The 25,375-nt window shown below is 37.2% G+C and overlaps 1 protein-coding gene across 5 annotated transcripts in view; it reads right to left on the reverse strand.

Moving 5' to 3' along the window:
• Positions 1-25,375, reverse strand: part of SNRK (SNF related kinase) — a 58,250-nt gene that overhangs the window by 18,946 nt on the left and 13,929 nt on the right. For 4 of the 5 annotated variants that reach the window (XM_038570270.1, XM_038570271.1, XM_038570268.1 and 1 more), the window contains one exon: positions 21,666-22,360. In XM_038570270.1, coding sequence (XP_038426198.1) covers positions 21,666-22,254 — 589 coding nt within the window. In that variant the 5' untranslated portion in view covers positions 22,255-22,360. Of the gene's footprint in view, positions 1-4,308; positions 4,339-21,665; positions 22,361-25,375 lie in introns of those variants that run through there. The other variant, XM_038570272.1, reaches the window with a different exon arrangement.

The raw sequence follows: 25,375 nt of genomic DNA on the forward strand, positions 1-25,375 counted from the left end.
AATAAAACTGGAAAAAGAAAACACCACTTAATAAATGCAGTTCCTTTGGTTAAAAAAAACACTTCCAACTCATGGAATTGTGGGAAGGGGTGGAAAGATAATGAGGTCTTTGTTAGTAAAAAGACTGGAAGTTACTGGTCCCCTTCCTGGCAGCTCTCAAGTTAGCTGGAAATAAGATCACAAAAATAAGCACTGACATCTCCTTCACCAGCTAACATTCAGCAGGTCAACTTGTCATAATACAATTTAATTATGCCATTTCTAGGGTTGGAGGTGGAGTTTATACACAAAGGTCATTTTAGGCAGGCTGACAAAAGATCAAAAATGAAAACAAAACAATAAAAGAACATGCTAATGATTAATTTGAAAAAAAACTACTGCCAAATGGTGGGGCAGGGGTTAGGTGGAGGATGATATAATTGAGAGGTTTTCTTAAAAATCATTTCTGAAGTGAATTATCTAGAGAGCAAAAGTGCGAGCAGGGATTAGAAATAAAAATGGGAAGACCAGAAGAAAAGTTTCACGTGGAAACCTCTATTTCTTCCTTCTGGCTTTCTTTTATCAGTATAGCCATCAACCATAACAGAAGCTACCGAATGTTCTAAAATCACTACAGATGAAGCAGGGACCAGCACCTTTTACAACACCACTTAAAACAGGCAGGATTTATGCAATCACTTTTCAGTTCCAACTGTGGTTACTGGCCACTGACATATGACCCAAAACTAATGTAAAAGGCAATGCTTTCTTAGTGCTGTTACACAAACACATAGGTCTCAGGATATTTGTAACTCATATGGATATTCAGAAACCCTAGGTCTACTAATGTGAATTCCTCCCTACACAGTAAGAACTACTTATCTATATTCAACATCACCTAGAACTCTGATTACTGAAGATTCTTGTTCCCAACAAGATCAGTGGTTGGTTCTGAGGGACCAGACTAGAGACCATTCTCCAAGTGGTCTTCTGAACTAACAGGGTTAAGAGTGGGGCAGAAGAGGAATGAAACATTTGATTAAGTCCATGTTTTAGAGTACTTATTATTATTTCTGGTTTTACCAATACTCTGGTTAGAAGCAAAGGTTTATCAAAGTAATAACCATTTCTTCTCTTAAGAAGAAAGTTAGGGGGCAGCCCCAGTGGCTCAGCGGTTTAGCACCGCCTTCAGCCCAGGGCGTGATCCCGGAGACCCAGGATGGAGTCCCACATCGGGCTCCCTGCATGGAGCCTGCTTCTCCCTCTGCCTGTGTCTCTGCCTCTCTCTCCTTCTGTGTCTCTCATGAATAAATAAATGAAGAAGAAGAAAAGAAAGAAGAAGAAGAAAGAAGAAAGAAGAAGAGGAGGAAGAAGAAAGTTAGAATGCATGCCATCATTCATACCTACTTCAAAACACTTCTTTCCCACACCTGAATTCATCTAAATGCCCCCTGAGGGCTTCAAAAATCAATGCTGTCCACACTAAGTTTATCACCTTTTACCCAAATCTATTCATCTCATCTAGGTTCTAGTGTGGTCTTATGGCACCTCCACCTATCCAGTCAAAACCTGGGAGGCACCCAGACTCTGTACCACAGAGTCCTCTGACTTCCTTCTGGAAGTCAGGAAGATCCTGCCAACTCCTGCACATGCCCACAATCCTCCAAGGCTCCTCCTACCACTGACGCTCGACTCTCCCTGAGATCTGCCCAATTGCCCTCCAACCTGGCAACCGAGGCATCACCACAGTGAGCTGTAATTAGATGTTTTCCTCTATTACTCAGAGCTCCTGGAAAGCAGAACCCGTCCCCTACACCCTCAGAAATTTGCTGAATGTCAGAGTGAACCTGAAGCTGAAGAGAAAGGAGTACTTTGGCAAATACTGCTTGGGTCGGGCCCTGCAAAAGGCAGTTGCTCCTGCAGGAGCAGTCACTAGTTATTACTGTCTTTCAGATAAAAGCTAAGAGGGAAAGGAGCTGGAGTACCCGGGGTGGGGGGAGGTGAGGATCAGTGAAGAGAAGCTGCAGTTCGTTTCAGTTAGGGGTTTGACGCCTTGTGCAAACTTGTTTTTTCAATTCAAAAGAAAACAGGAAAAAGTTCAAGAAGTCCAGAGGTTATCAATCATACACTGTGGGATTGCACATGGTCATAAATCCAAACCAGACAAGCAGCAGATACCCTTCCAACTCAGCATTCCTTCAGAAATTGCTTTACAAATCTGATTTTAGTGAACTTTATAGATGAAGAGCAAAAAAAATAGGCCAGGCTAAAATCATGTGATTTCCTTCAGTATGGCCTAATGAAAAGAGCAGGCCTGGGCTAAAGCATCAGAGAGACCTGGGATCAAATCCTACCTCGGCCATGTAATTAGTTATGTGTTCTTAGCCAAGTGATATCTGCCTTCTGTGCCTCAGTTTTCTCTTCTACAAAAGGTGGACACCCCCAGTCATCTGGTAATTTCTGAGAGGGTGTCTGGGGCAAAGAGCCCTACATGTATCACTACAGAATGTACAAGGATGGAGAAAATCCTTACCTCTAAGTATAGGAGACAGGTAGGGAAAAGCAAAAAGAATTTAATACTTTTTATTCCACCTACTTCTGTACTATTTAAATTATCTTACAAGAGCATTCATTTATTGCTTGTTTAAAAAGTAATTAAAATTAGGTGTGCTTAACAGAACATTATGAAGTGTACGTACTTCAGTGGGATAAGCAAAAACATCTTTAGAGCAATGTAAAGGTAATTTAACAAAACAAAACTAAACAAAAAAGCCTACTCATTGAGATAGTGATTCTCAACCTGTGGCCTGGGGACACTTGGTTCTGCAAGTTTTCCTTAATGAATTCATAGACCAATCCTTCCACAGCATAAATAGTTACAGTAGGAATTATTTTAGTTTGAATTTTAGCACAATTATCTTCTTTCAAGGACCAAAAAACCTCTCAAATAATATACACTGGGTCTTGTGAGGCCAGAGAAGGGGCCACATCAGTGCTGCTGCCATTTCACCCTCTACTTCCATGTGTGCTGGAGCATAGCACTCCCAAGGGTTCACAAGGGGAAGAGGACACCAAAGCCAGAGCCACCACAGTGCAACCCACCTCAGGGGCATTCCCAAATCTCCACCTAGCCAAAACAGTTCCTCAAGGCATTTCTAAATACCTGGGTGAGGCAGGAATTCGTTACAAATTCACAGCTTCCCAAAATTATACCTTTAAAAAAAATACCTTGTGAAGACTAAATACTTCCTTTTACACTAAGCTTATGGGAAAAAAATCTTTGGCTTTTGTCTAATTTCATCATAACACTAGCCACAAAGTCTAAACTGTTCATATTTTAGAAATACTTTTAAAATGTGGAAAACAGGGCCATGAGCATGGCAACACGCACACCTTCTTCTATAATAAATTTCAACATGGATGCTCTTCAGAAAGGGGAGCTGCTGCTGTGGATACACAGTGACTGCAGACTTAGTTTTCAGAAGTGATTTCACATGTCAACTTCTTTATTAACGAGATTATGAATGATGCAAATTTCACAAGTCTAACTTTGATCTAGAAAGTAGGAATGCTTAGATCTAGAATCAAATCTAAAAATGTCCAATTCTATTTGTCTAGTCAAACAATATAAACCATGCACACTAAAGAATTGTATGATTAGCATTTTATAAATGTGAAGTCTGCTTGATGCTTTATTCTAATAGGCAGTGGAATATGCTGATGTTTTCTTAAATTTATTCTAAGAACGCTGAGCCTTTTGCGTAAGGCTGAGGTATGCTAACATAAGAAAAATATAAAAGCCATTAAAATATCAGTTAATAAAAATCACCTGCATAGGGACGCTGGGTGGCTCAGTGGTTGAGCATCTGCCTTCGGCCCAGGCATGATCCTCGGATCCGGACTGAGTCCCTCATCGGGCTCCAGTCCCACATCAGGCTCCCCTTGGGAGTCTCTGCCTATGTCTCTGCCTCTCTGTCTCCCATGAATAAATAATTTTTTTTAAAAAATCACCTGCATATACCAACTCCCACCGGTTCTCTTTCAAAAGGCACACCATATTTAATGCATGTGGGGGATACAAAATCAAATGAAGTTTATCCTTTAACAGAACACGTTACCCTAGATTGTCCAAAATGTTTAAACTTGTCAAAAGACTTTAACTTTCTCATTGAGGACAAAGAGGAGAAACACTTTAAAATAGTGTATTTGCTGTAATAAGATTCAAAATTCAAACTAATTGGTTCTTGAAATGTTTGATTTTGGTTTGTTTTCCATGCATAACACCTAAACAGGCATGTGGCTGAAAGTGTATAAAACTTATTTTCCTACCTTAAAAAAAAGTCAGCATGTTTTTTCTTCCTAGGAATTACAATAAACATACAATCCGGTTAGTTCCACATAGGATTATGACTATTCCTTCATATTAAAACTTTAGCTAGAAAGCTCTCTCAAATATAACCATGCATTTCCCAGTGTTTAACATTTATTTTTTTTCAGATTATGAAAAATACATGTTTAGGGGCAGAAGATTCTATCAGCAGCCTGTGGGAGTCCCTCGCACACTCATCAACACCACAGACATTCTTTAATATTAGCCTATTAGACAGGTAAAGATACGATAATTTGTTTTAATTTGTACTGTGTTTTCTTTTATTATCCTGATTATTTTCCCCTCATATCCAGCCATTCTGAGGATGTAGTTCTCATTTGCATTCTCCCTATGACTAATGATGTGGAGCATCTATATGTGCTTATTTGCTATATTATGTCTTCTTTGGTGAATTATGTGTTCACATCCTTCATTCATTTTAATATTGGGTTGCCTTTTACTTTATTGAGTTTTGAGAGTTTTTTATATACAATCTCTAGCAATAAAGAAAAACAGCTTTATAAAATGGTCATATTGACTGCATTTACATTATTTCCTGAAAAACAGCTTCAAAAGCTTTTTTAAAAAAATACTGAAGTACAGCTGACATAGTGTTATATTAGTTTCAAGTGTACAACATAGCGATTTGACAATTCTACACATTATTCAGTGCTCATGATAAATGTCACCTTATGTTATTACAATATTACTTGTACTTTCCACTTCCATGACTTACTTAAATCTGTACCTCTTAATCCCCTTTATCTATTTTACCCCTCCCCCCACCCCCCAAACCCTCTGGCAACCATGCATTTGTTCTCTGTACTTAAGAATCTGATTTTTTAATTTTTGTTTTTTAGATTCCTTTGTAAGTGAAAACATATGGCATTTGACTCTGACTTACTTAGCATAATACCCTCTTGGTCCATCCATGTTGTTACAAATGGCAAGATCTCATCCTTTTCTATGGCTGAAGGGTACTCCACTGTGTGTGTGTGTGTTTGTACACACTATATTGCCTTTATCCATTCATCTATCAATGGTTGCTTAGGTTGCTTCCATACCTTCGCTATTGTAAATAATGCTGCAATAAACATAAGGGTGCATAAATCTTTTCAAATTACTATTTTTGTTTTCTTTGGGTAAATATCCAGTAGTGGAATTACTAGACTATACAGTATTTCTATTTTTAATTTTTTGAGAAAATACCATACTGTTTTCCACAGCAGTTGTACCAATAGTGCACAGGGGTTCCCTTTTCTCCACATCCTCACCAACACTTATTTCTTCTCTTTTTGATCTAGCCATTTTGATTGGTATGAAGTGATCTCCTACTATGGTTTCAATATACATTTCACTGATGATTAATGATGCTAAGCATCTTTCATGTGTCTGTTGGCCATCTGTATGCCTTCTTGGAGAAAATGTCTGTTCCTCTGCCCCATTTTTTAATTGGACTATTTGTGTTTTTTGGTGCTGAGTTATAGAAGTTCTTTATATATTTTGGATTTTAATCCCTTAGTGGATTTATCATTTGCATGTATCTTCTAACCTTTGGGAATTCTTTACATATTCTCTATCAGATATGTGATTTGCAAGTATTTTCTCCCTGCCGATGGCTTTACAGCATCTTTCAAGAAGCAGGAGCTGATTTTTACACAATCCAATTTATCATATTTTTCTTTTATAGATCATGCTTTTGATATATCTAAAATAGTTTTAAAAAATAAAGTAAAATAGCTTTGCCTAAGTCAAAGCTGCAAAGACCTTCTATATTTTCTTCGTTTTACAGTTTTATATTTCACATTTAAGTCTATGATACACGTTGAGTTTAAGTCATGTAAGAAACAGATCAAGGTTCATTTTTTGCATACAGATATCTAATAGTTCCAGCAACACTGTTGAAAAAACTACTTACTCTTTCGCCACTGAATTGCTTTAGTATTTCCTCTGAAAATCAGTTGACCATATATGTATGGATTTATTTATGGACTCTCTTCTATTCCACTGATCTATATGTATGCCTTTTCATTAATATCATAGTCTTGATTATTGTAGCTTTATACTAAGTCCTGAATACTCCATTTACTTTTAATGTTAGACTTTTCCATATTTATTGGTTTTTTATGTAATTTTTTAATGAACTCTTTTTTCATTTGTCTTTAGATTTCCTCATTGATTTGTAAAAGCTCTTTCTACAGTAAGAATAGTAATCATCTATATTACAAATAATTTCCTTGGTTTCCATTATAATTTCTAAAAAATATGTGCACTATATCCATAAACTATTATCATACCTATCACCTTTTCCTTATGATTCCTGTTTAGAAAGGCCAAGATCTTATGAATATTACTGGGGGGGGGGGGCTTAATTCTTTATATACAAATCCCTAATTCACCTAGAATTTATGTTGACACATAACATAGATAGGGATATATCATGCCTTCTTCCTTAAATGTTTAATTATTTCCAGTATAATTTATTAATTCCTCCTCTGATGCTTTCTAATAATGAGGAAGTGAAAACTATTTAGAGCCTGTTTTCCCATATCACTTAAAATTACTAAAGAACCATGCTAACACAGTGCTGTCCTTGGGGGCACTGGTCCTTACTCTAAAGGGCTACAAAAGCAGACACTGAATGAATTTTCATAAATATGTGGCATCACTGTTTGCCAGGCACTGTGGTAGGCGCTGAGATGTAATCATAATGAGACCTTAGGGCTTGGCAATGAAGGGAAAACGTCCAGGAGAGATGGCACTACTAACCTTTGTGTCCCTTGCCACAATTCATCTCTGTTCCTTCATTTGCAGAGAAAGTAACAACCATCTGGCTTATAAAAAGATGGCTCCGTCTTACCCTTCATCCAAGATACCCGTTAGAGCTGCTTCCATAACAAGTATGTACTTTGCCCTGCCTCCAAGAGCCCATAACCAGTCCACATGGCCTGGACTCCATGTGGTGAACAAACATCCATATTTGGCTTTTTCTCCTCCCTCCTCCTTTTATTGAGAAATAACTGACATACACCTGTATAACTTTAAGGTATACAGAATGATAATTTGGTTTATACATATTGTGAAATGATTACAACAAATTTAGTCAACAACCATTATCTCATATAGATACAATAAAAAGAAAAATTTCTCCTTATGATGAGAATTCTTAGGATCTGTTCTCTTAACTCTCCTATATACCATACAACAGCGTTAACTACTGTCATTATGCTGTTCATTACATTTCCCGTATTTATTTATCTTGTAACTGAAAGTTTCTATTTTTTTAATAAATTTATTTTTTATTGGTGTTCAATTTGTCAACATAACACCCAGTGCTCATCCCGTCAAGTGCCCCCCTCAGTACCCGCCACCCAGTCACCCCCACCTGCCCGCCCACCTCCCCTAGTTCGTTTCCCAGAGTTAGCAGTCTCTCATGTTCTGTCTCCCTTTCTGATATTTCCCACTTATTTTTTCTCCTTTCCCCTTAATTCCCTTTCACTATTTTTTATATTCCCCAAATGAATGAGAACATATAATATTTGCCCTTCTCCGATTAACTTATTTCACTCAGCATAATACCCTCCAGTTCCATCCACGTCGAAGCAAATGGTGGGTATTCGTCGTTTCTAATGGCTGAGGAATATTCCATTGTATACATAGACCACATCTTCTTTATCCATTCATCTTTCGATGGACACCAAGTCTCCTTCCACAGTTTGGCTATTGTGGACATTGCTGCTAGAAACATCGGGGTGCAGGTGTCCCGGCATTTCATTGCATCTGTATCTTTGGGGTAAATCCCCAGCAGTGCAATTGCTGGGTCGTAGGGTAGGTCTATTTTTAACTCTTTGAGGAACCTCCACACAGTTTTCCAGAGTGGCTGCACCAGTTCACATTCCCACCAACAGTGCAAAGTTTGTATTTTTTGAACACCTTACTCCAATTCCCCCTTCCCCCATCCCTCACCTCTGATAACCACAAATCTGACCTCTTTTTCTGACTATGCTGTTTGTTTTGGTTTGGTTTTAGACTCCACATATGAATAAGATCATACAATATTTATCTTTCTGCCTTATTCCACTTAGCATAATACCTTCATGGTCCATATTGTCACAAGTGGTAGGATTCCTAATTTTTATAGGTGAATAATATCCTATTGTTTGTGTGTGTGTGTGTGTGTGTGTGTATATGTATATACACACACACACACACACACACACACACACACAACTTCTTCATTCATTTATCCACTGATGGACACTAACAGTTGTTTCAATGTTTCAATGTCTTGGCTACTGTAAATAATGCTGTTCTGAACATGGAGGTGTAGGTATCTTTTTGAATTAGTATTTTTCCTTTCATTGGATGTATTCCTAGTTTACATTCTAACTAACAGGGCACAGGGGTTCCCTTTTTCTCCATATCCACGCCAGCATTTGTGATAACAAATGTCTTTTTGATGATGGCCTTTCTAACAGGTATAAGGGGTATCTCCTTACATTGTGGTGTTAATTTGTATTTCTCAAATGATTAGTGACGCTGAACATCTTTTCATGTACATCTTCTCTGGAAAAACGTCTATTTAGGTTCTTTACCCATTTTTAATTAGATTATTTGGTTTTGCCACTACTGAGTTGTAGGAGTTCTTTATACATTTTGGATATTAATTACTTATCAGATACATGGTTTGCAAATATTTCTTCCCATTCCATAGGTTGTTTTTCACTTTGTTGATGATTTCTTTTCCTGTGCAGAAGCTTTTTTCTTTGATGTAGTCCCAGTTGTTTTTTATTTTATTGCTTGTCCTTTAGGTGTCATATCCAAAGAAATCATTACCAAGACCCATGTCAAGGTTTTTCCTGTTTTCTTCTAAGAGTTTCATGGCTTCAGGTCTTACATTAAGTTTTTAATCCATTTCAAGTTAATTTTTGTGAGTGGTGTAGGAGGGGTCAAGTTTCATTCTTCTACATGTGAACATCCAATTTTCTTCAATTTATTGAAGACAGTATCTTCTCTTCAATGAGGATTCCAGGCTCCCTTATCAAATATTAGTGAATGTAAATGCTTGAGTTTTTTTCTGGGCTCTTGATCCTGTTCCATTGGTCCATTTGTCTGTTTTTATGCCCAAACCACTCTTCTACAGGACTAGAGCTTTATAGCAGAGCTTGAAATCAGAAAGTATGCTTCCTGCTTTCTTCTTTCTCAGGATGGCTTTGGCTATTTTGGGTCTACTGTGGTTCCATATAAATTTTAGGAATGCTTTTTGCTATTTCTGTTAAAAAAAAATCTTTGGAATCTTGATAGAAATGGCAATGAATCTACAGATGGCTTTTGGTAATATTGACGTTTTAACAATATTAAATTCTTCCAATCCATGAACACAGGCTTCTTTCCATTTATTTATTTATTTGTTGTACCTTTGATATCTTTCACCAATGTCTTATAGTTTTCAAAGTAGAGCTCGCTTTCAAAATAGATAGGCTATATGTTTCTAAGACTTTTTCCATTTCTTTTAGGTTGTCTAGTTTGTCAGCATATAGCTGTTCTAGTATATTGTGTTTCCATTTTCCTATGTCTTGAGAAACTTTCACTTCCCCTTTAATTTCTTCTTTGATCCACTGATTGTTCAGGAATATCATGTTTTTGAGTTTTCAGTTATGATTTCATTGTTCTTTCTCATCTTTGCTATCAGTGGGCCAACCTCTAAAAAGTCCCTAATGTTACCTACTTATGGGAAGGCTCAAAATACTAATTTACTGAACTTGCTAGAATTTTATGTAAAATTAACTAAATAAGGATCCAAGTGAGACCCTGAATGAAAACTACAAACAAAATACATGAACTTTTACATGGGCTTAGGACAGCCCATTTCAGCATTCCAGGAGCATTTGCTTGCTTCATGGTGCTCTGCTATGGAACAACTCAAGAACTCATCTAAAGAAAGTGATCAATAAATATTTCTCTAAGAGGCACTGATAGCTAAGGATGCTGAAATTTGTTGCTCTTACATGAAGTAACTCAAGAATGAAGCCTTAGAAAACTTCGTCAACATGGAAAGCCATCCCCTTTCATCTCCTGACACCAGCCAGAAGGGTCAAAAGTCAGAAACAGAACACAACTTCTCTAACTACTTTTGCCTCGGTTTACTAATGAATTCATTTTGATACCGAAGCTGGACAGTAAATCCAAAAATTTTTTATCAAGCTTTTTATTGACAACTTGATAATATGGCTATCCTTGGACAGATAACAACATATCCTACCCACAAACTGATGACTGAGAACAAAATTAGGATTAATCTAAAACCACCAGGATGTAATATATTTAGCAGACTGAAGATCGTGCTGTCACAACCAGAAACAAAATGATAACTTGCTGAAACCTTGTTTTCAGGGCTTTGGAAGCAAAAGAAATAAATGAACTAAAATACCAGAATAGGGATGAGCCCTTTCTAAGAGCTAGGCAGAAATCCAAACAAGAATCATGTGACCTTGGGACTTTCAATGGATCACAAAAGTTCCTAAAAAGATTAAACAAAATCAACTTATACTATACCTAAAAGAAAATTTTCTGTATGTCAACTTTTTAGAAACCTGAAAAATAGGTAAATTTAGGAAAAATATCACTAATCTGAAGCAAGAATATAAACTTGTAGTGGACTGATATTTAAAATCTCATCTATCGGGGCACCTGAGTGGCTCAGTGGTTGAGCCTCTGCCTTTGGCTCAGGTAGTAATCCAGGGGTCCTGGGATCCAGTCCAGCATCAGGCTCCCCACAGGGAGCCTGCTTCTCTGCCTCTCTCTGCCTCTCTCATGAATGAATAAATAAAATCCTTAAAAATATATAAAAAATAAAAATAAATACAATTTTTGTATCAACCAATTGGTATTTTATACATTAGTTTCCTAAGAATTTGTTAAGCCAGTTTCAGTCCTCTAGAAACTACTTACCACTGAGTACAAAACTGAGAATCACACCTTGGAAGATGGGGATCACACCATCTGAGAAGCTTCCTTGCCATCTACTGAAGCTCCTAATTCATGTTAAGTCTCTTTAAACTGTAACAAGGACCTCCTAATGTCAGTGAATAGTCAATACATACAAACTGTTAATAACACAAAATGGGCTTACAAAAAAAAAAGAAAACCCACATATCAAACACACCAAATATCTACAAATTAATTCTCTCTTTTTTTTTAAGATTTTATTATTTACTTGACAGAGAAAGAGCACAATCAAGGGGAGTGGGAGAGGATGAAGCAGGCCGAATTACACTTTGCAAACACCAAACAGGGAACCCAATGCGGGGCTCAAACCCAGGATGCTGGGATCACAACCCAAGCCAAAGGCAGACACCTAATCAATTTAGCCACTTAGGCGCCCCTAATTCTCTGACTTTAAAAAACAAAAAACAAAAACATACCATATCCCCAATGACTTGATCTTCCTTTTGGAAGAAGCCCTGTCTAGAAGCTTACTTTTAATTTTCTATTACAAACTTCCAAGTTATAACTAGGAAATTTAAAACACAGTAAGGAAAATAAGAGATCTAAATAAGAGATCTAAATGTATAAAACAAAAAGTCAAGTAGCCAAAGGCACAAAAATAAGGACACTATTCTTCACCTATAATTTATGCTCCAAAACTTATTTCAAAACTGCCCATGTTCATCCTTCCTCTCAAAGTTGTGGGCACACTTTCTACTCAGCCCAGCAAGCCTGCAAGATCAGATCCAAAAAAGGGGCTTCAGAGTGGTCATATGTTATAACATGCCTGAAACTGCAGCTCTGCCTCTCCATGAAGAGAGGAACCACGGCTTCCATCAGACTCACAGTGAGTCCAGGACACATTAATATTTATCCAGAAAGCAGTGAAAAGGAGCGCCAATGTGAGCAAGGACATCAGGAGGGACCATGGGGTCAAAATTACACTTTGCAAACAAGTTTAAAAGAATGTACATTTTCATTTCTTTAGTTCATCTCTGCAATATTTACTCATTTAAACAAACATTAAGACCTTGTGGTGTTTACCAGGTGATAGGGATGGGACTTAGATAAATACATAAACACACAGTTCTTTCCCTCAAAGACCTTACTATTGAGCAAGGGGCACAAGTGAGCCAACTGAAATGAGCAAGATCTGGTGTCATCCCATCCAATTCCAAAGGGAAAAGGCCATCAGGGCATGTGTCCCTTACATCATCCTGTTTTCAGCCATCTACAACCCCTCCCTTATTTCTATCTAGTATACCTACTCTGTGCCTGGCTGAATCCTAGGTGCAATTTAGATGTATCTACAAAGAGCATCTCACTCCACAAAGTCTTGTTCTCCTATTCACTGGACAGTGCCACAGATGCTGAGTCCTACAATGTTTTCCCTAGGTTCCAAGGTTTAAGATAATTAAATTAAAATTTTATAATATTAAATTAGGCACTGCTCTACACTATACTAGATATGATTTTAAAGACATCACTGTAATGCTAATCAATAAAAACTAGGTAAGATAAGTCAATGCTTTTCAAAGAAAAAGTAGGTTAGATAGAAAATGGGTTATAAAGAATGACTGGAAGAAGACATTTAAAAACAGCAAAGACATGTATTTGGAACCACAGTTGGAAGGAAGTACCAGTTCCATAGTACATCTCTGCTAATTAGCTTGGCTTAGCTCTATGGTGCCCTGTTCTATGTCTGCTCTCCATCTTTCTCCACCAAAGTCTGTATCAACATGTGAGGATCTGACTGAGAGAAGCCACAGCCCTTGAAAGAAAAAAAACACACTACTATGTATGTTAATGTGCCCGTGAAAGCATTTCCCAGGCAGCTGCTCCGGGAGTCATGACAACTCCAGGACCACACAGGCAACTTCCCGACGTGGAGGGACAGTTTCCCCAGAAACGGAGACATGTCACTAACAAGTCCCAAAAGGCCATCTCAGGGCAAGAACAAGAGCGCAATTGAGAACAGCACCTGTATATCAATACAGTTTTCATCAGTTCTTAAAAACACTACAGTGACTTTGCTCAACATTTGAGTTGTTTGTCCAGCAATGTATATTGTGACTAACAAGATTCCAAGTTTATTGTGTTGAAAGTTTGTGCTAACTACTGATTTTTTGTTTTGCAAACTAGTCTTTCTTCAACAGGTTTACGCTTCTGCACACACACACACACACACACACACACACACCCCCAAACAGATCTGATGTTTTCAACTCCCTAAAGGTTTCCTGTGCTATAACCTGAATAGAAGTAGATTCAGTTTCTGTATTTCTGTGTTAAGACGGCTATTTTAAGTGTTTTATAAAGTTCTTCTAAAGTTCCAAGAAACCAACCAGTTACCAAATAAATATTTTCATTTGTTTTTATCTAACTTTAATTTTAAAAAAAAGAAATCGCTACTTTAGAAGCTAACCTATTTCCTACATTCTGAAAGTTAAATACAACAACAAACATGTGTGAGAAAAACACAAGAGCAAAGTTCTTGGGCCTGCCCCACCCTCCTGGTTCTTTCACAGCAGCCAACATTTCAGAAACTCCCCTGAGGACAAATTTCCAAACACAAAGCAAGCACCTTGAAAGGAAAATGAGACCATGATCTTTAAATACCCTTTGGCACCGCAGAAACCTGATATAGTGTGACCACCCCCAAAAGGGTCACTGACAGTTGTATCTGATTGAAGACTGACTTTGTGTCTGGTGTTGAGCTAAGTACTTCCATGTTGTCATTCATCGAACTCCTTCAACAATCCTAAAGGCAGGAACTATTACTATCCTCATTTCAGATGGAGGTAACAGAGACCACAGAAGTGAGTCACGTGGGGAAGATGCGGCGCTGAGGCCCTCCACCTCTGGAGGAGAGGGCTGGGCCTGGCCAAGAGGGTCGCAGTGGGCAAGAGTGGCCTAAGCAGAGGGAAGGGGACAGAAGAGCCCAGAGACATGACTGGACATGGAATGTGACTAACATCAAGAAGGTAGTGCTGTTAGAGCTGAGCAAGCAACTGAAAAAAGACTGGGAGGAAAAAGTGAGCGAGGAAATAAGGAAGCCAATCTTGAGGGCCATGCTGGCCTCTGTGAGGACTCGGGTGTTGACAGGTGAAGGAAATGTAAGTCTTTAAAGTGTTCTGAGCAGTGGAGAGATATGCATATAAATTTTAAAAGGAACTGATAAGCGTATTTTTCTCTTAAGAGTGGTGACTATCTAAAATTGCCACCTCCTAAGGAATTCCCCCTCTCTTCCAGCTGTTCCACAGGATAATTCCTTACCTACTCTTGCCCAAAGCCCCAGGACTTCCTGTCATCTGCAACTGTCAATATCTGAAAACAAGCAGCATGGTACAAATGACAGGAAACCTGCCTCTAAACTCACTTCCTTATCTTCTTTCAAAAATGCACAGTTATGTCAGTCAGCCCAATTTCCACTTCCTCACATGAAGTACCAAAGACTCAGAGCTTGGGCGCTAATCTGAAAGTATATGAATAGTAACTTCCAGTTTTTATTCTAGTGGAACCTAGGTAAATCAGTCCTGTACATCTTTGTCTTTCCACACAGGCTTTGAGAGGACAAACCCAAGTCTAGTGAGCGGCAGCAAAACCCCTTAGAAAAGTGTGAAGGTGCTATAAATCTTCTGAAGAAAATGGTTTTGGGGGCACCTGGGTGGCTCAGTTAGGCACCTGCCTTCAGCTCAGGTCATGATCTCAGGGTCCTGTGATCGAGACCCACACTGGGGTCCCTGTTCAGCAGAAAGTCTGCTTCTCCTTCTCACTACCACCAACCCCACTTGTAATCATCCTCCCTCTCTAATAAAGAAAAAAAGAAAGAGAGAGAGAGAGAGAGAGAGAGAAAGAAAATAAATTATTTTGAATGAGGCGGTAAGGCAACCTTCTGACCTGCACAAGGCCACGGGACACCCTGACAAACAGCTCCAGGCATGGCAGTGGAAAGCAAATAAGCAGGATAGTCTCCAGGCTCCTAACAGGAAAAGCAAGGAGTGTCTGTCTAGAGTGAAGTTCCAGGTGTTGGAATAACATCAGAAAAAATTTCCTAAGGATCTAAAATTTGGTTTTCACTTACTTATCCCTAAATAAACACAGGGTGTGATTAAAATAGGGGAGAGGAAGTGGAGAGAAATTTAAGCTCAATTATTAACATCAAAAAAGGGTCTATGTTCTTTTTCAATTTTTGAAACTAAAGAGGTTTAACCATTTTCATCTGAACATTTATTCTTTAAAGAATATTATAAAATGTAAGGAATCTATTTTTCACTAAATAACCAAAATCATTTGATTCTAGGATTTTAAATCACAGGTAGGCAAGGCTGAATGCACATCAGAATCTCACAGAAGCTTTTGGACGAGGGCCTTGCCCAAGACTATCTAAATCACAATATCTTGGGTAAGGCCCAGGCCAGGTTTGCTTTTTTTTTTTTTTTTTTAATCTGCTCCAGATGAAACTTACAGGTGGTAAGTAACCATCAATTTAGATCTTTTTTTTTTTTTAATTTTTATTTATGATAGTCACAGAGAGAGAGAGGCAGAGACACAGGCAGAGGGAGGAGTAGGCTCCATGCACCGGGAGCCCGACATGGGATTCGATCCCAGGTCTCCAGGATCGCGCCCTGGGCCAAAGGCAGGCGCCAAACCGCTGCGCCACCCAGGGATCCCCTTTTTTTTTTTTTTTAATATTTTATTTATTTATTCATGAGAGGCACAGAGAGAGAGAGGCAAAGACACAGGCAGAGAGAGAGAAGCAGGCTCCATGCAGGTAGCCCGACACGGGACTCAATCCCTGGTCTCCAGGATCACACCCTGGGCCAAAGGCAGGCGCCAAACAGCTGAGCCACCCAGGCATCCCCATCAATTTAGATCTTTACCATACCACCAGTAGAGTAAATTATACTTTTCAAAGTAGTGTCAACATATATTTCATTTGATCTGAATCTTAAAACACAGTGAGAACCATAAGCATCAGAGCTAAAAATGTAGGAGGGAAAACATTAAAAGCACATAAGGCATTTTTATCTCATTTTTCAGGTCTCTCACTTAAAAAAATCAATGGTTGAGTTAGCCTAAGAAACCCATTTGTATGGCACCTATAGCTTACCCATAACATTTCATGGTCAAGAATCTTTATTACAAATATTAATTCTATAGTAGTTTATTTATAAAACTCAAAAGATTTTACTCAAAGCACAGAACTTTTGCTGTTTCCTAAATATATAATTACACAACATTCACACTGTAAAGCCAGTACATTGTGCATACAGAGCTAATACCATGAAATGCTTCTGTTTACACAGGGTTCAGGCCAGATCAATTTTTAACTGATTTCTGAAATAACTGGCATTTCTCACAATGTGAGATTCTTCCTTTTGGTTTTATATGACAAGTGATGATGTCACACTCTGTAAAAGGTATCTTTCAGAGTATGTGACCATGCACTTGGCAGCTAGATTGTGGAAGGTCCGTGCCACATGTTTATGGACACGTTTTTCAGTTCTGTACACTTGGATGCCACATGTGTTTGCCTGGGCTACGGATGCAGTGCAGCTCATGTTAGACACGTACCATGCAGGCAGGTGTTATGTTTACCTTTTTAAATAAAGCAAACAAGATAATACTTTAAGCAGACCAAACTTCCTTATGCACAAAAAAAAGGCTTAAAAATATATAATCCCAACCCCCAACTTGGACCTAAAACTATGACACAAGCCAAGGTCTTTTAATCTAGAACCCATCAGGACCCACAGTCTGAATGGCAAACTGTGGAAGAGTAAATAATATAAAATTAACCAGAACCTGACTCTGGGAAGAGAAGGTTCAAGTCAGAAAACACAGTAACATTACTAAGACATCTGCCTCTAATAAATGGTAACTTTGAGCAGGGAAATAAAGCTGTACCCACAGAGATTTGGAGAAAACTGCAGAAACAAGCACATTAATAGATTTTCTGGGAAAAATTGGAAACAAAAGCAAGGAGTTATCAATTCATAAGAAACTGTAATAGCAAATTTAGATAAACCAAAGAGAATTTCTGATTTATGTCCTTTTGGACTATTTTACAAATGTATTATGGCCGAGGTTGCACAATCTGTACAAGAAGGAGTAATCCTTTTAAAAGTTTTCAAAGAGAAAATATTTAAACATATTATACACATAATACTACAATCACAGTTCTGGTGGCTGCCTATTTCCTACATTCCCTAAGAGACTCCTTTGTAAGAGGAAGCATGCCGAGATATTTCTTCATCATGCTAAAGCAGAGCAAGGAACAGACTGCCTTAAGGAATTCAATGTGGCTTCTAGTTAAACCACAACTCTTGGGTTGAATATGCCAAGATTTCCAAAAACTGGCAAATTACACAAACTATAAGTTACACACAAATTAACAATAAAAAATGTCTCAATTTATGTTTTACCAATCTACTTTTTCACAAGACAAGGCAATGCCTTTCAGATAGACCAGCTAGTCATTTTTAAATTCATACTGTATTTTGAGATGCTCTTCACATGTAGTAGTTAGGTCAAATAATGGAATAAAGATGCTTAAGAACACAATTTTAAGATATGTCCACATTCTTCAACAGCTCTTAAAGCATTACTGAACCAGAAAAAAGTATTTAAGTAATAAAAGCAAATTATAAATCTATAACTAAAAGGAAAATAAAAGCAAACTACATTTAGTTCTTGTTTGGAGGGCAGAAGGAATGATATGGATATTAACTCTGAGTATTAAGGGAAGACACTAGTGCATCCTATAACAAAATGACAAAATAGAATCCACGGCAACAATGCACAGTCTCATATTGATAAAAGGTATAGCACATCATGTTAAATAAAAGTGTATATACCTCAGCTTAAAATAACATATAATAAGCAAAAGTTGATTAAAATACAAAATTCATATTAGAGTAGAAAATTAACATAATTCCCTTAGAAAATAACATCAGAATGAAAACATGACACAAAGGAACAAAATACATAATTAACAACCTTAATTATGTATATGTATAAAAACTTTGTACATGCTTTAAATACAAATATTTTAAGGGAATAGTCACCAAAAATCACTACATATTAAACCACCCAGAAAATCTAAAAACACTTTCCAAAACAAAAACCAGATTATAGTGTACATTACTGACTGAAATGTACTAAAATTAGAAGTTAAAAACCAAATAGGAAAAATCAATCTATCCAGTTTTAATTTAAAAAGAAAAAAAGAACCTTGGAGTTAAACAAGAAACAAAACAGTAAAGATAAATTTCAGCAATGACAGCAGAGTGAAATCCCCAGGATGTTACCAGAGATTGCAGGAGAGGGCAACATACAGCTTTAAATACTGGAAATCATAACAATAAAGAAAAAAGCTTTCAATTCAAGACGGTAAAAAAAAAGAAAAGGGAAACTGAAGGATCCTGGAAAAAATTAGTAACAATGAAAGAAAAAATAATGACATAGAGAATAGAAGTGCAGTTAATCCATAAAATCAAAGTCTGATTCTTTGAAAATAATAGACAATCCTGAACCAAGTGTCAATGTTAGGGATTAGTGCACTCTAAGACACATAAAATTGAACCAAAGTTCCCTAATTCAGCAACATCTGATAATTTAGTAATAGATCAGTATTAATCCTTGTCCCTACTAATGCTACTACATATTTGTGAAAAATCACTGACTGATTCTGGCATAATAAATTAACACTACATTAGCACAAAGACTACTGTCCACTTGTTTTTTAAAGGAATTCTGTATTTATCTCAACTACACAATTACACAAAATTGAAAGAAATACAGAGTTACCCATAAACTCCACCCAATTCATACTTTACCAACCATTTATCGAACTGGTAAGCATCCTTCCAGACACTTTCCTTTTCCCTTTTTAAAAGTGTTATTAGGCAATATTTGTAAGGGAAAAAAAGAACATTAGAGTGCATACCTATGTACCTACCACCCAAGTCAGGAAATAAATAACACTAATACAAATGAAACCCTCCCTCTAGATATGCCTGCCCTTCTGAAGTAACTATTTTGACCTCATGCATTCTTCAGTACTTTACTACATGTCCATTTACCCCTAAACAATATAACACTGTTTATTTGTTTCAAACTTTTATATAAGTGTTTAATACTATAAGTACTCTCTTACCAATTTCCTTTTCTTAAACATTCTGTTTGTGAACTCCAGCCATGATGACATACAAAGTTCATTAATTTTCACCAATTTCATTGTATGAATATCAAACAAGTATTCCCCTACTGATGAATACACAATAATGCTGTTAAAAACATTCTTTTGAGTGACGCCTGGGTGGCTCAGCAGTTGGGCATCTGCTTTCGGCGCCGGGGGGAATCCTGGAGACCCAGGATTGAGTCCCACATTGGGCTCCTTGCATGGAGCCTGCTTCTCCCTCTGCCTGTGTCTCTACCCCCGCCCCCCCGTGTGTCTCATGAGTAAATAAATAAAATCTTAAAAAAAAAAATTCTTTGAGGGAAGCCTGGGTGGCTCAGTGGTTGAGCATCCACCTTTGGCTCAGGTCATGATCCCAGTGTCCTGTGATCAAGTCCTGCATCGGGTTCCCCACAGGGGGCCTGCTTCTCCCTCTGCCTCTCTCTCTCTCTCATGAATAAACAAAATCTTAAAAAAAAATTATTTGAAAATCTGTGTACATGAGTGAGAGCATCTCTAGGGTGTGTACACAGGAAGAGAACTGCTGGGTCTCAGGGTTGTGTAAATCTTTAACTTTAGTAGACACTGACAAACTGTCTTCTGTATACTACAAGAGTTCCCGATGATCTATAGTCTTTTTTTTTTTAATTTTTATTTATTTATGATAGTCACACAGAGAGAGAGAGAGAGAGGCAGAGACATAGGCAGAGGGAGAAGCGGGCTCCATGCACCGGGAGCCCGATGTGGGATTCGATCCCTGGTCTCCAGGATCGCACCCTGGGCCAAAGGCAGGCGCCAAACCGCTGCACCACCCAGGGATTCCCCCGATGATCTATATAGTCTTACCTACACTTGGATTTGTCTGACTTTAGTTCTTCCCAACGTGAAAAGTATGAAACAGTATCTGATCTTGGTTTTATCTACCCTGATTATTAGTGAAGTCGAACATCATTTTCACCTTCAGACATTTGTTTCCTCTTCTGTTAATTCTTGGCTTCCTTTTCTGATTAGACCTGCTCCACTCATCAAAAATCTCTGACTCAAATATTCTAATGAAATGTTTTAGTGAAGCCTTGTTATTTATAGTAGGCAGGAACCATTCAATAACTCTTTCTTTTCCAGAACAGTCTAACATGAAAAGCAGTGTCTTGGTTTACAGAATATTCAATATAAAAATCATCACTCTTCAATGTGCTCTTCAACGTGTGTCTTTCATCTTCTGTAACATGCACTTCAAATGATGAGAAGCCAAATGGAAGAGTGCTATCTATGAAGATATCACATACATGTAGTATTAAGACACACTGTTCCAAGATTAAACTAAAAGTTATAGAAGCTGACCACACCTTCAACTTAACAAATCCTTAAAAATTATTAATAAATTCCTATATGACCTTCAAAACAGATACAATCCCAAGGGACAAAGCTGACACAAGCTGAAAAGCAGTAAACACTTCCACCCCAAGTAGATAATTCATGACAAGACAGAACACAATCATGTGTTGGACTGAAGATGGGGTAGTTGGGAATGCCAGGGGCTACCAAGATTCTGGAATCCACCATTCAGCAGGTGTCTGTATGTCTTGTACAATGAGATAGACAGTAAACATGATAACCTGGGATGTGATACCTCTATCTGATCCAATTCTATTCCATGGATGAGGAAATAAAGCAGAAATCAAGTGTACTCTTCAAGGTCACAATTAATAAATGATTCCCATGACCAAATTCTTCATAATGAACTGTAATATTCATAGTACCCTTCCAATATGAGTCTCAATGACTGTTAAAGGATATGCATAGGAAAAAGCTGATGAGGGGTGCTACCAGAAGAATCTAAGAAAATAGGAAATGTTCTCAGACCTGCAAAAGAATTATAATAAGTACATGATGGTTACCTTAAATGATAACTTACTCACTTTTCTCTGTGCTGACAAATATATTTTAGACATTTGCCATCTAAAGAGTAAAACAAACTGAGTGCCAGCTGTAGGCATATATGGTATTCATGAAACCCAATCTGTTAATTAAGATGCATTTAAGAAAGTCCCTTAAAAAATTATTTTCAGATAAACAACAACCAATTTGACCAACTATGCTCTAGCTGGTGGAATTCAAGTGGGCAAATACTGGAAGAAGGTTACCTACCTACTGCAGGTGCATCATACTCATCACCAAGCAGAATTTCTGGAGCAGAATATGCAAGAGATCCACAGCTTGTGGTGAGCTTCTTCCCTGGTTGAAATTTGTTGCTGAAACCAAAGTCTGTCAATTTTACAAGACCTTGTTTTTCAAAGAAGACCACATTCTCTGGTTTTAAGTCTCTGTGAACTACATGGAGTTTATGGCAATAAGATATAGCATGAACAATCTGAGCAAAGTACTTCTTAGCCAAATCTTCATTAAGTCCCTCTTCGTGTTTCATTATGTAATCGAACATATCTCCTCCATCCCCAAGTTCTAGAATAAGATATAGTTTGGTCTGAGTGTCAATAACTTCATAAAGGCGTACAATGTTGGGATGCTGCACTAGTTTCATGCATCTCACTTCTTGGAAAAGATGGCCAGTAGCTAAAGTGTCCAATTTTGTCTTGTCAATAACTTTTACTGCTACTTTTTCACCTGTAAAGACATGCCTGGCAAGTTTAACCACTGCAAAATGACCTCGACCCAAGGTTTTATCCAGATCATATAATCCAGCAATCTTTCCATCATATCCTCGCTTGAATCCTGCCATGCTGGTCCAACAGAAGGAAACAGATCTAGACTGTTTGAAATAGATCTTCTCATATAAGAGTATCTGGTGAAAATAAGGAATTCATTTTCAATGTCGTCATGAACATCTACAAAACAAGAGGAGAAATAAAATTAAGGTTCTGTAGCTTTTTCTTTTATAGCTTTCTCTTTTTTAAGAGAAGCCTGCAGTAAACAGAGACATAAAATGAGTAAGGGCCATTATAAGAACCTATTTATATATTTTGGGTTTATGTTACAAAGGTTGAGAATTTAAATGCCATATTAAATTTTGCAAGCTGAAAAAAATTAGTTGAAACAAGTTTTTGGTGATGTCAAATAAAAAAGCTGGCAAGTCTGATAAACTACGTTTAAAAAAATTTTTTCCAAAAGTAATTTCAATTAGTGTCTTAAAAAGTAAGTCAAGAATTGGCAAAAAGGGAAAAACAGAATAAACATTTGGACAGAAACCCAACAACTTTTTCCTGTTATTCCAAAGCTAGCACTATTTCCTTTAAGTACAAAGTCCTTTAATGAAGCCTCCTCTAACTCTCCCAGCTGAAATTACCTTCCCTACTCCACATCTCCCCAGCAGTTCAGGACATCCGTGTGGTCTTATTCCATAGGTTTTTGTATATACCATCCCCATCTTAAGACTGCGAGGGTCCTGAGGACTCTAAAATTCTATTTTTTTTCCTTCTACCCTCCCCTGAAGAGTGTTTTAGATATAACAAGTAATCAACAGTTTATTAAATTTTGAAATTCAACCTCTTTTTATTTTTATTTATTTTTATTTTTTTTTTATTTTATTTATTTATGATAGTCACAGAGAGAGAGAGAGAGGCAGAGACACAGGCAGAGGGAGAAGCAGGCTCCATGCACCGGGAGCCTGATGTGGGATTCGATCCCGGGTCTCCAGAATCGTGCCCTGGGCCAAAGGCAGGCGCCAAACCACTGCGCCACCCAGGGATCCCTTCAACCTCTTTTTAAAATGCTTACAGGGGAATTTTTTGCTCTTGTGTCACTAGTGCCTAGAACAATATCTGACACACAGTAGTTGCTTAATAAATGTTTGCAGACTGGTACTCAATCTTTGTACTTATCAGTTATGCTTATCTGTATTACAGTTTTCCAACTCTCAAACATAACCCACCATGATCTGACTAAATTTCAAACACAAGCATGCATGCATTCTTAAACCACTTTAAAGACCATTTGGTTTTAAAGACCATATCTCATATAGCATTTAAAATTCTAAACCTTTATAAACTCTAAATACAGAAACAGACTTTTATAAATGACCCTCAGAAAAACAAATGTAGGGATCCCTGGGTGGCGCAGTGGTTTGGCGCCTGCCTTTGGCCCAGGGCGCGATCCTGGAGACCCGTGATCGAATCCCACATCCGGCTCCCAGTGCATGGAGCCTGCTTCTCCCTCTGCCTGTGTCTCTGCCTCTCTCTCTCTCTCTGTGTGTGTGACTATCATAAATAAATAAAAATTAAAAAAAAAAAAAAAGAAAAACAAATGTATAAAATTATACAAATTTTAAATTTAAGACATCACTTTAAATTTCACAAATTCAACTCTCGCTATTACTTTTTCTGACCCAAATTTAGTAGAATTATAGCAAAATTCAAAGAGGAATACAGCCACTTCCCAAGACTAGCTTTGTCCTATGAGTGTATACCCTCCCCTCCATGAAACATTTTCTAATATATTTTTCCAGTTGTTTTATTAAGTACTTTTTATCTACTGCCACTTAGATGAAAAATACCCCCCAAAAGTAAATTGTACATAAAATGAGGAGTGTTTTAAATTTTAAAGCACATGCATTACATTTCGTTAGATCTCATTTTTGCTTAAAGGAACAGAAGAAAAACTGACATTTATTAAAAGCCTACTATATGTATTTGTGCAAAATGAATCAAAGTGCTACAACTAAGATTCAAACTGAATTTTTATTTCAAAGCCCATCTTCTTTATAAATATTTAACCACTCTAAATGATGTTACATTTAGGATAATATCTGGAGAGTTAAAGTACCAACAATAAAAGAGGCATAAAGTTATTCTCACATGCAAATTAAAATGATCTCAAACACATATCTGGGGTCACCTCAAAATACATACATATATATATATATATACACACACACACACACACACAGAGCACGTGCACACATGTGTGCGCGTGCTTAAAGAGCCAACGTTAGTATGTTTATTAATTTTTTTACATTTTAGTAATTACTGTAAATATAAACTACCATTCACTAAGTATAATATGCCATTTATATACCAAGTGCTTTATATTATCCTCATTTAATCCTTACAATTGCCCTCAGAGATAAGGATTATTAGCCCCATTTTAGGGCAAAGAAATGGTTAAGTCACTTGGCGCTGGCTAACAGGGCAGAGTGTAAAAGATATAGGATTTAAACCTAGGGCTACCTAACCTCAAAATCTGTGCTTTTAACAACTATGCTATACTGTTTCTGCAAACCAATTTCAAAACCAAACTAAATTAATCCTGTTTCTCAAAGATTTTTAAAACAAGAAACCAGTACTATGTACAGGTATTGGAGAAAAAGCAAATTTCTTCCATACTGTGTATTATCTATCTTGTCATCTGAGCTAATAATTTTTAATGGGATTAACAGGAAAATCAGAGTGGCAAGATATTGCTTTATTTGAAGAATAGTTCCCCAAAAGAAAATTTAATTCAGGCATATTTTATTTTCAAAAATAGAAACTCTAAGCTAATTCCAGGGAGCAGAAAACTATCTTTAAATCTTAATTTTGATTAATTATAAGGGCAGTGATTAGTTTCAAAATTCTACCTGAGTCTATGTTTCTGTTGTACAAGCTTGCAAACGCAACTTAAGCTTTCAGAACAATTTCAAGCCACCCCCAAGTATTAAAATATTTTGTTTTTTTCATCTATCGCTTTAGTTTAGACAGATTTTTATAAAGTGGCATATAAATCAGATTTTAGAAATAAATCTCAATTTAATTAAATTAATTAGGTTTTGAATCCACTAGCAAGTTGATGGGAAAGAATCAAAGGAGGTCTCTTCACAATGAGACTACCCTAGAGTCAAATAATAATCACTTTCACTATCAAGAAAT

This window comes from Canis lupus, chromosome 23 (genome assembly GCF_011100685.1).
Source record: "Canis lupus familiaris isolate Mischka breed German Shepherd chromosome 23, alternate assembly UU_Cfam_GSD_1.0, whole genome shotgun sequence".
Taxonomy (NCBI): Eukaryota; Metazoa; Chordata; class Mammalia; order Carnivora; family Canidae; genus Canis; species Canis lupus.